Consider the following 14,251-nt stretch of genomic DNA (forward strand, 5'->3'; position numbering starts at 1 on the left):
AAAACTTTGTAAGATCTTTAATGGCAGATTTATTTTTTTCTTTTCTATTTTTATGTTTTAAAGCATTTTTTTTTTTTTGCTCATAAATATTTCAAGAACATTAACTATTTTTAAGTATCAGAAAATACATCATGTTTCATATTGTGAATTGGTATGTGTTTGTTTCATATTGTGAATTGGTATGTGTTTGGATGGGGTCTCTGAATATGCTCCTTCTTCTGATCCCCAAACCAATCTGGTTAACCCCACGGCTCTGTTAGTGAACAAAAGTATTGTGACTGATGAATCAGTATGGTTAGGTCCGCAGGTCGATATCGGGAGTTTCTTGCGGAGTGAGTAGGATGATGAGGTGGCCGGGCCATCGGGAAGAAATGTTGGTCGACGTTGGTCGAGATCCGAGCCGGCTCATTGCTCTCCCTTGTGCGATGGAAGGTATCTCTTGGGTCGAGACGCTCGCCAATCAGGGGTGTCCGCCTTCCTGCAAAATGACCTTCGTCGAATGTTTTTCGACTTTGGCCCTTCTGACGAGTAAGTCAGTGGAGTATTTTTATATCGAGTTTTTTCCTCTCCTCTGGTCGGGCGTCGGCCAAGGGCTTATATACTATTGTGCGAAGAGTGGTTGTGCCTCGGTTCGGTGTGGCCATTGACCTTTGTGGGATCGAACGGCTTTTCTGACGAGCTAGTGCCTTGGGGGATGCCTGAGCGGCATCAGATGACATCGTCCCGAGCCCTCGGGATAGTCGTGTCCCATAGTGTCTCGGTACGAAACTTGACTTGACGTGTTGTAACGGACAAACTTCTAAACAAGATGTTGGATGTAATGCTTATGTCTGTCCGTTGTCTTTTGGCATGTTCATGCCTTGTATAGCAGGTAGAGGGGCGGCCGAAGGCTTATAAGTCCCATTTTAGTTGGGTTGGTGGCCTCTTTAGGCTTGTAAATAATGGTTATGTCATGTGGACACGTTCGAGAGCTTTTCGGTCTGTAATGGACCATTTTACCCTTTGTTGTGCAACTATTCAGAGCTTGTAAAGTCTGTTTGTAATTTGCATTGTCTATGAAGTGTTTTTCGGACATGTTTGCTTGTGGATCCCGATTGAGGCGTTCTCTTTAACCCGTTCTCTCTTTTGTTGGTCCTAAGGGACAATGGGAGGCTTCGGGGAGGCTGACCTTTGCGGACGGACGCGCGAGGGTGCCGCACGCCTTAGGCAAAACCAGCTAAGGTCGTGACATTATGGTATCAGAGCGGGACAAGCACTCATAGAAACACTTGACATGCAAACGTGGGGGACCTAGCGGGGCTGCGTTGAGGGCAGTCAGCACACGCGCGACCGTTTGAGGGAAAACGGGCATGGAGATGTAGGGAAAAGAGTCGCTCAGAGGAGCGAGCATCCGAGATTGGCATTCAGAGGAATGGCCAACCCTTCGCGCAAGAGGCACCACGAGAACAGGCAAGCTTGGTTGAATTTGGAGCTCACAAAGGTTGGGATTGCTGAGTTTGAGCTACGGCTCAACGTTGACAACTATACTTGATGGTGCTCTAGGCAGGCGAGGCGCTTGGCAAGAATGAGACCATCCAAGGTGGAATGAGTTGCTCAACGACCAAAAGAGTTATGCAAAGCTCACAGAGGTGAGGGAAATTGCTAACTCGAAGAATTTGGTACTCATGCATGGGCTTGTATGCGGACGATGGAATGTTCGTGGCCATCCCAAGGCGATCGAGACTCGGCGCCATGGAGCATTAAAACTTTCTCTTCGGCATGTGAAGGATAAGTCCGTAGGAGGCTGAAGTGTGCAATGAGTTCAGCATGTTGCTAGGCCTTGAGGGGTGCAGCGGTGGCTGTATTGACGTGGAGGCGTAATCTAGCAAGTGCGTCTGCAAGAGGCAGAACAATGCACAGTTTGTTCAGCAGATCGGAGTAGTCCAAGGGGATGGTGGTCTCCGTAACGAAGAGAGATGTTGCTCCAACGGGATAGTTATCCAGGAGGGATAAGTCTCAGCACTCCAGAGGGAGAATCATGTGAGACGGACTTCACATATTGAGGAGGAGTACCTCACAAACAACAACCCCACGAAGCTCAATGGACTGAGCAAGCAGCGAGGAGTTGCTGCATGATCTCGCTCGAGAGAATGCATTGGTGGATGCATTGCGAGATCAAGTGGGGGAGCGACCTGAAGCAACTTAAATGAAGGCACACTTAGAGTCGATATGGAGATCGGACTCAAGGGAGGGCTGACCCGTGGAATGGTGGGCGCGAGGGCCACCATCGACTCAATGCAAGAACGAGGAGCGGAGCAACTTGGGTGTAACTTGGCGAAGTACCCAAGCCGCATGAAGGGAGCCAGCAGTGAAGTTCGAACATGGAGCAGAAGCACAGTGCTTTCCTTAGACAGAGGTCAAAGACATGAACTCTTGCAGAGGCAAGGGTAGGATCATGTTGTTCCATGGGTCCTTCTTTCTGACGGAGCGGACTCATCTTGCATGGTGCCAAAGACGAAGGGAGCTTTGCGGCACATGCACCTTAACTCAGAGAAGCATTTGATGGAGGAACTAAGGCGACTCAATTTGCGGAGGCGAAGTTGGGTTGAGAAGGGCCTTAGCACGGGGCAAGAGGACGCAGAGGCGGGTACTCTTGAAGAATATGCCACAGTGTTGCCATTTGAGTTGCTATGAAGGAAGCAGTGCGCAGCGGAGATTGTGCTGGTAGGGGCAGAGGCCCAGGATCCAGACAATGGTGCACAGATCAGTGAAGTCGGTGGACTTCGAGAGCTACTAGGCGACGGACTGTCCTAGAGCGGTGCTTCATCTAGGTGTGACCCAGGAGTGGGTGGATGAAGATCGATTGCCAAAGGAGCGAACAAAATCGAAGGTGGAAGGGACCCTACGATGTATTTGCAGAGGCCACACATGGAGGGTTCACAATTCGAGTTTATTCCACAAGGATCAGAATGCAATGGAAATGTCACCAGGAGGCGACATGGTGCAGCGGATCGTGGTGGAACAGTTCGTGGCAATGAGATACACACAATCTGTCCCGTGAGGGATGAGATCATATGGAGGTATGATCGGGAGCTACTGGGAGCTCCGCTTTGGTGAACAACACGACGGCAAGAAGGGCTATGGATTCAAGGAGTGAAGGCCATGGTACCGCAGAGGCGGGTCTTCCAGGCGTGCACCGAATTTTGCATCGGATGAAAACCTTGGTCATCAGCATATGGGGGCTGGGTTCCACCAAGGGAAAAGTTCGAATGCAAGTACCAGTGAGTTCCATGGAAGGGACTTGATCATGCAGAGGTATGATCGAAGCAGCTGGAGAGTTGGACTTCTCCAGAGCTCATATTCGCTTAAGGGAGCCCGACAAGTCAGAGGACAAGGTTGAGTAAGCGAACGTTGCTACCAAGGAAGCTAAGGAGAACAGAATCGGTGCAAACTCTACAACATGATGGCAGAGGCCATGCATGGGAGTTGTAGTCTGTCTTTCCATCGACCAAACGGACTGCTTGGAGAACATAGTGGTGTTGAAGCAGGGGGTCGAAAGGGGCGAGGAAGCGATGACGAGTCCAAAGGGACTTAGCTACCCAATATCAAGCATCAGTTAGAATGGAGGTGGACTCAGAGGAGTGCCACGGAGACATCTCTACTGATTGTGAAGAAAAGGGATACAGAGGCGAGGCGACGGATAATAGGGCCATGGGCATAGCAACGCCATGGTACCGTAGAGGCGGGACTTCCGTGCAAGTCATTGATCCCTTGCTCTCATGGAGTGAGAGCGCTTGGTCGTGAAAGGGGCCGAGGAGGTGGAGCATGCAGAGGCAATCTCCAAGTACCGAGACAAGGCTGAAGGGCAGAGGCCAAGAAACTTCGTAAGACCGGTGTCAACAAGTTTCTCATCAAGATAGCCGTAAGTGAAGGACTTCGGGTCATGCAAGAGTGCACGACCAAGGAACGAAGTAGGCAGTACGCGGTGCTGTACCTTTGCTACTCAGTGGAGTAGGCGGCAGGGTTGATGGAGAAGACGGTACAATCCCAGAGGCGACCTCATCTATCAGAGAATTACTCCAAGTTGGGGTGAAAACTTCCTGCATTCCAGAAGTTCAATGGCATTGAGAAGGTGAATCACAGTAGCCAACTCAACGCAAGGAGTGCAAACACTTCAAGTGCTTCAGAAGTGTGAGCAAAGAGCGAGCAGGCGAAGACTAGTAACCAGCTCGATGCATGAAGTACAACCTCGAGGAGGCGGGCGAAGTCAAAGTAACCTTTGCCTTCTCAACTCTTAAGAGAATGGGCGAAACCGAGTACCCCAGTTCTCTTATCTATCCAGCAGAGGAGCTCTGCACAAGTTCAAAGACCCTTCGAAGATAATGGAAGACAATAGTTGTCAAATCCTCACCAACGGTGATCAGTGCTACTGAGAGTAGATCGTCCGCTTCATTTCCCAACGAAATGCCAATCGAAAGCGGAAGTGATGCGAACCTACTTGGATGTGACAACTAACTGAAAGAAGAGTCAATGAGCAAATTTTGTGGAGGAAGGACCCAAAACTTCAAAAGTTTGCGAGGCGATGCTCGTTAAAGCTCCAACAAGCATCCACCCAGTTCAAGCAGCATGTGGAAATTTTGAGAGACTGGCGCAGAAAAGATGGTCTTTTCCTTCATTTGGTGGATCCGCAAGAATCGACAAGGATCAACACAACTCAGCCAACCCCCCAATAGAGTCATAGTCATTGGTGAGTTGTAGCAGCATGGCGGATTAAAGGGTTGACTACTCAAAAACAGCAGCGTAGAGCAGCTGGGAGCCAGGAGGCGCATTGCAGCTGGAGCGGAAGATTGAAGACTCAGCAAAGGCGAAGAGTTGCAGTGTTCACAAAGGCTTCGACGAGGACGTCGAAGGGATAAGTGGGGGAGAATGTAACGGACAAACTTCTAAACAAGATGTTGGATGTAATGCTTATGTCTGTCCATTGTCTTTTGGCATGTTCATGCCTTGTATAGCAGGTAGAGGGGCGGCCGAAGGCTTATAAGTCCCATTTTAGTTGGGTTGGTGGCCTCTTTAGGCTTGTAAATAATGGTTGTGTCATGTGGACACGTTCGAGAGCTTTTCGGTCTGTAATGGACCATTTTACCCTTTATTGTGCAACTATTCAGAGTTTGTAAAGTCTGTTTGTAATTTGCATTGTCTATGAAGTGTTTTTCGGACATGTTTGCTTGTGGATCCCGATTGAGGCGTTCTCTTTAACCCGTTCTCTCTTTTGTTGGTCCTAAGGGACAATGGGAGGCTTCGGGGAGGCTGACCTTTGCGGACGGACGCGCGAGGGTGCCGCACGCCTTAGGCAAAACCAGCTAAGGTCGTGACAGTGTGTCACGGGGTTCTGATAACGTGTGACGTCGGATTCTGACACTGGTTGGGATGTAGCGTGTGACATCGGTGGTGACTCTCATCTGGGATCAAAATATGTCTTATCATGTATGATCCAAGTCAGTATTGTGTTGCCGTTATCTCTCCAGTTATGCGTTGTTTTGTCAACGCAAACGCCAAGGAGGACAAAATGTTGATCTTCCCAAGCTTCAATCGTCCACCCTTTTTTGGTTCGCACCATTATAGTTGGTGAGCTGCTGCTAATGTCGGGTGGGGTAGTTCTGCGACTGTGTTGCGAGAGTAAAGAGAAGGACCATCGTACGCTGCTACCACATGCAGCGGTGGCCTGGAATCCAACCCTCCAGCTTCGTATGCTTCACTGTTCATCCTCACTCGTTTGATCGAAGAGCATAGGGTTATTCGTCACATCCTTTGACGGAATTCAAACGGCATGGGTTCCGTAGCCCACAATTAACACAGGTTTAGTCGGATATCAGTCGAGAATGGAAAGCCCTACAAGCACATGCCTCCATGTTCACCGTCTCCAGCTGCATGATGAGCTGCAACCATGGCAGAGGGAGTGCAGTGTCCTCGTCATGAACAAGAAGTCCCCGTGGGGACACTACTCGATTTGGCCCTCCGGCCAGCACTGACTCCCTTCGTTTAAGCAGGTGATCTATACTTGGCAGTAAGTGGAAAAGTAGAGGAAGCCACAATCGTCGCACCTCAGTCTCTCTAATCACACAGCAATGAGTACAGATTAAGGCTTATGTCTATCACGGAGAGGAGAGCGCAACCTCTCGCGAGCAGAGCTTCTTGGAGACCTCTTTTCTCGACGTAAGATGCTTCCTTCCCTTGAACTCTGTTTGTACGTACGTCCTTTCCGGTCTGCTGTGATTTATTATTGCTCACGGAGATCTCCCCTGCTCTCATGCTTTTAGTTGGGGCGTAGGAAGGGAGCGGTCTACTCGAGCCGGCCGGCTGGACGAATCGAGACGATTGCCGGAGGGTTTGGGTCAACACGTACTCTCACGTTGCAAAAGCCGATGCGCGCGTGAGAGAGAGAGAGCGTCGGACTCCCCAACTTTCCAATAAAGGAGAAGGAACAGAGGCACGAGGAGATCCTCTGCAGATCTATCGCTTTCTCTCTCTCTCTCCCTCTCTCTTCAAGGACACTTTTGAGACAGCCTCGACCGCAAGGCACGGCTCAGTCCGCGAGCCACCATTACGCTGTTTGACGTGGAACAGCGAAGGCGGTATTCACCGCAATCACGACCATCGATCGTCCTCATCTCGTCCGCTGCTCGGTGTTCCCAGAAAGTACACAGCAGTGGATCCATTTGCTTGGGGAACCCCAGCTCATTGCCACTGCTGCTCCCTCTCTGAATCTCTCCTTTTAATGCCTTGCTTCTCCTCTCCTCTCCCCCACAAAACCCCAGCCTGGACAGATAACATCATATGAGGTGAACTGGCTCAAGGGTTTGAGGAATCAGTGCTGAGAAGCTCATTCGATAGGTGAGTTGACTTGTTGGTTTCTTTTTCCCTTTGTTTTCATCGATCTTTTCTCTGAATAGAACATGTTTTTGTAGTGTCTTTCTATAATTTCAGCATAAAAATATGAACTTCTTTTCAATTTTTCTGAGATGAAGAGTGACACAGTTCTGCATTTTGAACACAGTACCGTCGTAGATGCCTAGAAAGGATGACCTTTAGAACTTTGTCTAGCATCTAGACGAAGTAGATAAAGTTGTCTAGTTTTATTTGCATTTATTCCTTCACATCTCCAATGTCTTCATCATTAATCTTCTCTCATCTGGGTGGGCATATTCCCCTGTTATTCCAATAATTTCTTGCAGTAGGCAACCTTCTCTGAGAAGACCCAAAGCAATAGGCCACGAGGTATGCGTTGATGGTTCATCATTCTTCTTTTGAGATGCTCAAAGCTGTCTCCCAGTCTCTTATGTGATCAATGGAGAAGCCATTCAGTTGTTCCCAACCCATTTCATTAGTTAGAAATGGAATATGGGATGTGATCAAGTTAGATCTATTACAGAGTACAAACAGTTCCTGCTACATTGTCATTTTGGTGGGTAGCTTTCATGGCTGATGATCACCAGCTCCGGAAGCTGTCTAAATCTCTTTGGCAATTGCATAACCAATACTCACCTTGCCAATTCTTGTTGTTGTTGCTCCAAAACCAAATCTTGTCGTTCTTGGCAGCTGGGAGTCGAGTCGACATTGTTGAAAGGAAGAAGTGGGAGTCCTTTCATCTTTGAGCTTCAGACCGATGTCGTGGTCAAGGTAATCTTTGTCTCAGTAGGTTTTTTTGGTTTGAACTATTGATCCCTCAAATGTCTTGGGGCTTTTGCTTCACCAGAGGGTCAGATTTGCATCAGCAGCAGTCCCCGCGAGCCCCTCTTCACCTTAAGACTAGTGTTATCTCTGAAGCCAACATCCTTCACCGGATGGTTGTCGACCGCAGCCCGAAGCTCGAGGATGGACGGTCCCCTCGAAGTCCCCTCCATGAGGTATCTTCTGTAATTGTCACTCCCAATTCTGCGGCATTTTCTTCTTTCTGACAATAATTTCTCCAGCAGAAGAAGCGAAGCACCAGGGTGGCAGATTTGGAGACCAAGTTGAGCAAAGCTCAGGAAGAGCTCAAGAAGCTCAGAGACCAGTTGGGCTCTGCTGAAGTTGCCAAGGTTGATGCCGAACAAGCTCTCGAGAAGGCAAAGAAACAGGTTTTTTCTGTGAACCGGAACTCTGAATTAGACAAACAGAAACCTCTTCCTCAGGAGTCGGAACCGGCATCAGAGCCTAAGCCACAACCAGCTCCCAAGTCTGAAGTGGAGGATGTCAGCTCTTCTACCGCTTCTGATGTTTCCACACTAGCAGTGCAAATGGAACCACTTGGTCAGGTTAAACACGAGGAGGAGGCAGAGAAGGAGAAGGACGAACAGAATATGGAGATAATCATGAAGAAGGATGATGATAACAACATTGGGGGAGGAGTGGTGGAGAGAAATGAGTTAGTAGATCTTCCTGAGAGCCCAGAGGAGGTCAAGCTCAAGTATATGATACTGAAGAAAGAGAAGGAAGTGGAGTTTCTGCTGGAAGAGAACATGAGTTTTAAGAGAAGAGCAGAGGAAGAAGCCGAGAACCTTGCTGCGGATGCACGAGCCAAGGAAGAGGAGCTGAAGGCAAAGATAAGCTCAATGGAGGAGGAACTGAAGGAGAGCAGGGCAAGAGCAGCACATCTGATGGAGCAATTGGCGGCAGCCGAGGGAGCAAAAGCGACGCTCGAAGTGGAGATGAAGAGGCTAAGGGTGCAAACTGGGCAGTGGCGCAAGGCAGCAGAGGCAGCAACCGCGCTGGTGGCTGCTGGGGACAGAGCTGCCACGGAGATGGGAGGGAAGAGAGTAGCGGAACGGTGTCGGTCGATGGACGGTCATCACGGCGGATTTGACGGATGGGATTTGCCGCTGGTGGGGGGCGAATCGGAGCAGGATGGGGTGGTCGGAGGGAGGAGGAAATCCGCAGGAATTTGGATGTTTGGAGACCTGTGGAAGAAGAGACTGCAGCAGAGGTGAGCAGAACCAGTATCCGGGGGGGAATAACTGGAGCTCCTTGTTAGTTAGTTGCTCCGTTAGAGTCCTGTTTTGTTTTCTTTGGTTTGGTGGTTGTGCTGTTGTATCTTGCTGCTAATGTTCCTGAGCTTAGTAACGTACTGTGAAGGTGTTGTTACATCTGAAAACTATATATATATATATATATATATATATATATATATATATATATATATATATATATATATATATATGTGTGTGTTGGTTCATCCTAAGCTATATATATATATATATATATATATATATATGTGATTTTGCTATTGAAATAAGAAATATCTACAGGATTGATTGGTACGATCACACGTGTACATATGGTTCCACTCTCTTCTCCAGAATCTTCCCGCCCTTCCTGGTGACCGAAAACTCTGGAAATTAGGAGGTAGCCGTCCTCGCTGGTCCACGTTATTAGCCCACCATCTCACCGGCCCCCAAATCTCCGATTGCATCCCTTCGCGGAGAAGCCGAAGCGAGCAAGCGATCGTGACGAAAGCGTGTCGGAGTAGAAGCTGTCCAAGAAAGAGAAGCGGAGGGCGATGGCGGAGGAGCAGCAGCTGAGGCTGGACTTGGATGAGCTGAGGCACCTCGAGAGCATCGCCAAGAGGCCCCGTGTCCTATCCCTCCTTTCCTCCGAGATCCGTGACCTGGACGCCAAGGTATCCTCACTTGCTCTTCCCCGTTCCATCCGTTGTCCGTTCCTTTCCGATTATTCCACTTTTGGTGTGGCTTCTTAGCACACCATTCCGATGTTGCATACTCGAATAGGGTTCTGTAGGTCTATGACTCAGTTGTCTTGGTGGATTGGATTGGTTGTTCTGGCAGTTGTCGAGGGTGACTGCTGTGACTGCAGCGGCACGGCAGGCTGCAGTCGCTGCGGAAAAGGTACCCGTTAATGTTGATGCTGTGAACAGAAGCTATGTCACTCTTGGATCGTTTAGTTGGGATCAAGACAACGATAAAATCAAGGTAGGTCCGTCTTTTCTGTTTCAATTCAGCAAACTCGACCTTTATTTTTTTTTATTCGGTTTATTTCTTCCTTCCTCACATATTCTAATTTGGTTTAATTTTGTTATTGCTGATGACACTGATAATTTGATTTCTGTTTTGCGTGTGCTCTCCTGCACGTAGATTGAGGATTCAGAATGCGTACACTATATTTGATATTTTTACTCATCGAATTACCCTACAGACTGTTTGATGTTTGTCATGGTGTGTTCGGTGTATTCAGAAATTGTGAATCAAATAGATCCATTTCATACCATCGTAAGATGATGTATTATGGAGAATGGGGTGAGGTGAAAGTTTGAAGTAATATTGAAATTGGATGGATTTTCAACCATGAACTCTGGGTGATTATCTGTACCCTATGTCCATGTGAAAGCTTTCTACCTTGGTAGGACGACTGACATGGTGTGACATCCACTTCAAAAGCATATGACATCATGCAAAATGCAGTACATGTGGTTCATGACGTGCTTAGCATGGGCCTTGCTCACTGTTGTTGCCTAAATTAGATTGTCTTTGATAATTGACATAAAAGATTTATTGGTTATAAAGAGCTTTCATAATCACAGACATAGGAAGATGAAAGTATGAAACTCTTCTTCTAAAATCTAAGTTTGTAGGATGATTGACATTGGATGCTTAAAAATACGAGCAACTTTGTCCAGGAGTCTGATAAGATGAACCATGAAAAATGTGATTGTGCATTCTCATTATTCCCTATCCTTACCTCATGAATTTCAGGCAAGCCATGTAGCAGAACTAAAATTGTGAAGGCCCCAACCCTACTGAGAGCTTTCATGAGGGCAGTTTGCACCTGATATCAGCCTCTTATGTAGATAGATTTATTAATACATCCAGTACAGATTTGAATAGAAAAGGATTGTTGAAGGTTGTAAGAATTGAAGAAAAAAAAAAAACTGTAAACCTGAATGGTTGTGCCTGCATTAATGGAAACTTTTGACATCTGTAAACTTCAAGGTCAAGATTATTGTGATGCAGATAACAGCTAATTAGCTTTCATAGAAAATAACCGCCTGTAACATCTCCTGCAAAAACGTTTTTTTTTTATTCCATGTGTTGTGGGTGATGATTATTTTTGTATTAGAAGATGGTATACTTTAGTGTTTGGTCTGATGAGTTCTAGAGCTAATGTCAAAAAGGTATAGGGACTTGGTCAACACATTGAGACCTTGTTTTTCTTCTTATTATGATTTTAGATTATTTAATTTACTAGCTGCTGCTAGTGGTGTTGTGGAAACACCTCTCTGCTTGTAAGGGTATGATTGTATAAACCTCATACCTCATGTTGGTAGGAGGCTTGGACATTATGCTTCCCGTTTATTTTTTTTATCCTGTTATTGGTGTTCCGAATTTCAGTGACAGAACTTTCTACATGTTAGCATGCAAGTCGGATGTCAGCCTCTTATGTAGATTGATTTCTTAGTACATCAAGTACAGATTTGAAAACAAAAGGATTGTTGAAGGTTGTAAGAAGTAAAGAAAAAGAAACTGTAAATCTGAATGGTTGTGCCTGCATTAATGGAAGCTTTTGGCATCTGTAAACTTCAAGGTCAAGATTATTGTGATACTGATAACAGCTAATTAGCTTTCGTAGGAAATAACCGCCTGTAATATCTCCTGCAAAAAAAGTTTTTTGTTTGATTCCATGTGTTGTGGGTGATAATTATTTGTGTAATAGCAGATGGTATACTCCAGTGTTTGGTCTGATGAGTTCTAGAGCTAATGTAAAAAAGGTATAGGGATTTGGTCAACACATTGAGACCTTGTTTTTCTTCTTATTATAATTTTGGATTATTTAATTTACTAGCAGCTGCTATTGGTGTTGTGTAAACACCTCTCTGCTTGTAAGGGTATGATTATATAAACCTCATACCTCATGTTGGTAGGAGGCTCGGACATTATGCTTCCCTTATATTGTTTAATCTTGTTATTAGTGTCCCGAATTTCGACGACAGAACTTTCTACATGTTAACATGCAAACTGGATTACATTGACCACTGATTTATTTTCCCATCTTTCATTTCACTTCATATTCCTATTTTCGAGTCTAATTCTTTGTTTGACTACTCTAAAAGTGCGAAGATTTATACTTTTGCTTCAGATTTATATATCTATTGAAGATGCAGAGCAAGAGAAGGTGGATACAGTTTTTAAGCCAATGTCTGTTGACATCAAATTCCATGACATCCATGGCAAGAATTATCGATTTTCCATTCCAAAATTGAACAAGGAGATATTGCCTGAGAAGTGTAAGCTAGTGGTCAAGCCCAATAAAGTCATAGTTACACTTGTTAAAGCTTCCAAGGGAAACTGGTTAGACCTGCACCTTAAGGAAGACAAGGTACTCAATTCTGATAATTTATTAGATATTCGCATGGTAAACTTAATTCATTTTGTTTTATTTTACTGGGGAAAATACGCATTCATTTATAAGATATTGTCATTTGAACTTCCCATTACATGCATTACTACATTTATTTGCCATGAGTCATCTAGCATGAATGAAATAGTCATCATGCATTTTCTTATTTTGTAACTTATGGTGTAATAATCTTTTTCAAGGTGTGTTGAATCATTACTCTTTGTGGATGTTTCTTTTAGTCAGCAAAATGTATTTTTAAGTCCGTTGTTAAGATTTAGAAACAGATATAGAGTTGCTTAAGTCTGTTTTAAGATTTAGGAGCTCTAGCACCTAATTTGATTGGATCTAAGATTTATGGCCTATTTTCTGGAATATGGTTGGTTCTGATGGGGATTAATTCCTTTTCTATCACTTCTTGTATGTTTGTTGAGCTTAATTGTGATATTACTATGATTTGACTATTGCACTAGTCACCTCTGTTTGCAAAAATTATGCCATTAGATCTCCTCTCGCTTCTCTTTTTACACTGTTGGTCTTCTCACTTTGCAACCAAAATTTCTGAACGAAATAGGTCAGCTTGCATCAGGCAGACTGAATGTTTGTTCTCAAGGACATGTATTTCCATGGCAGCCTTGCTCGGTTTAACAAGTTTTATATGTGTGCCATAGGTCTCTATAAAGCATCTAGCTAGGTGCCTAACTCACACAAATAAGATGATTGACTTCTTTATGCATGTAGGTTTATGTGCTTGCATATGGGCAATTTGTGTTTTCCCTTGTGTGTGTGTGGGAAATTCACTTAGGTGCATAGCCACCTCCACAAGTTTATGGTGTTGGTCTGTATTGGTTACTGTGCTTATTGAACTGTTTATGTTTTCTCCTTGGAACATCACATGCTTATAAAAAAGAAAGTGAAATTCATGACAACATTTCTCGTTAAATTCTGAGAAAACAATGTAGCTCCTGTTCAGAACGCTATTTTACTATGTTTTTCACATTAATCCTGCACCTCACCACTATCTTTTCTTTTGTGTGTGTGGATGTTGCTGACAATGCAATCTTAATATTATCAGAATTTTCTTTCTAAAGTGACCTTGGGACTTGACATCGGAATTCGAGCACTGATCTTCTTTTCCTTTTAATTTTTTTGTTCCCTAACAATGATATTTTCCTAGTCAAACAAAAGTCATTTTCAAGGCCGGCCTCTAAACCTTCTGATATACCTATTACAAACTCGTCTGGGCTAAATTTACTTGATGATTTGCAGCTAAAGTCGAACCTGGACAAAGATAAGGACCCAATGGCAGGAATCATGGATTTGATGAAGGTGAGTTCTTCATTCACTCTTAACTACCGTCGCCTCTTTGGTCAAGTTTAGTTGTGTAGGTTTGCATTTTAGTTTTGCTACTTTGGCCTCTTTGCAGAACATGTACGAGGAAGGTGATGATGAGATGAAACGAACAATAGCCAAAGCTTGGTCTGATGCAAGATCTGGGAAAACAGCTGACCCACTGAAAAATTGCCCATGAAAAATCCTGATCTCTGTAATCACTGCTGTGGTTCTTTTGAGCGTCTACTCTTATCGCCAGCATGGGCTGAACTGTTCTTGAACTTATGCCGTGGTTATCCTTGCGACTGTCGCACCTTAGGTGGCCTTGCATGTGTTTATATTTGCAGTATTCCATGCTCCTTCCACGTTCGATGCCTGGGAGCTATAACTTGTTGGTAATTAAAGTGTTTTTGGTGCTTCCTGAGTGAGAGAGTATCTTTTATTTCTGATTGAACTGTGGATTCTCAAGTTCCAACGTTAAGAGACGAGTCTTCTGCCGATCCATTTCCAACCATATCAAAATTGCACGGTGCTTTAATAGCTCCATTGCACCAAT

General features: G+C 45.2%; 2 protein-coding genes across 4 annotated transcripts; both read left to right on the plus strand.

The window, feature by feature from the left end:
* The first annotated feature begins 6,495 nt into the window (after positions 1-6,495).
* LOC103989177 (interactor of constitutive active ROPs 1) lies at positions 6,496-9,101 on the plus strand. Of its 3 annotated transcripts, XM_009407966.3 has the most exons (5): positions 6,496-6,870; positions 7,212-7,254; positions 7,576-7,656; positions 7,733-7,883; positions 7,950-9,101. In XM_009407966.3, exons 3-5 carry the CDS (start codon positions 7,643-7,645, stop codon positions 8,943-8,945), a joined length of 1,161 nt encoding a protein of 386 aa, XP_009406241.2. In that variant the 5' UTR covers positions 6,496-6,870; positions 7,212-7,254; positions 7,576-7,642; the 3' UTR covers positions 8,946-9,101. The 3 variants fall into 3 exon arrangements, with proteins under 3 accessions (XP_009406241.2, XP_009406240.2, XP_018682781.2); XM_009407965.3 differs by lacking the exon at positions 7,212-7,254; XM_018827236.2 differs by lacking the exons at positions 6,496-6,870; positions 7,212-7,254 and having other exon boundaries at positions 7,261-7,656; positions 7,953-9,101.
* A 219-nt stretch (positions 9,102-9,320) lies between these two features.
* LOC135676898 (uncharacterized) lies at positions 9,321-14,123 on the plus strand. The gene is made up of 5 exons (XM_065188596.1): positions 9,321-9,634; positions 9,801-9,944; positions 12,106-12,345; positions 13,633-13,692; positions 13,790-14,123. Exons 1-5 carry the CDS (start codon positions 9,515-9,517, stop codon positions 13,892-13,894), a joined length of 669 nt encoding a protein of 222 aa, XP_065044668.1. The 5' UTR covers positions 9,321-9,514; the 3' UTR covers positions 13,895-14,123.
* The last annotated feature ends 128 nt before the right edge of the window (positions 14,124-14,251 follow it).

This window comes from Musa acuminata, chromosome BXJ1-6 (genome assembly GCF_036884655.1).
Source record: "Musa acuminata AAA Group cultivar baxijiao chromosome BXJ1-6, Cavendish_Baxijiao_AAA, whole genome shotgun sequence".
In the NCBI taxonomy this organism is placed as follows: Eukaryota; Viridiplantae; Streptophyta; class Magnoliopsida; order Zingiberales; family Musaceae; genus Musa; species Musa acuminata.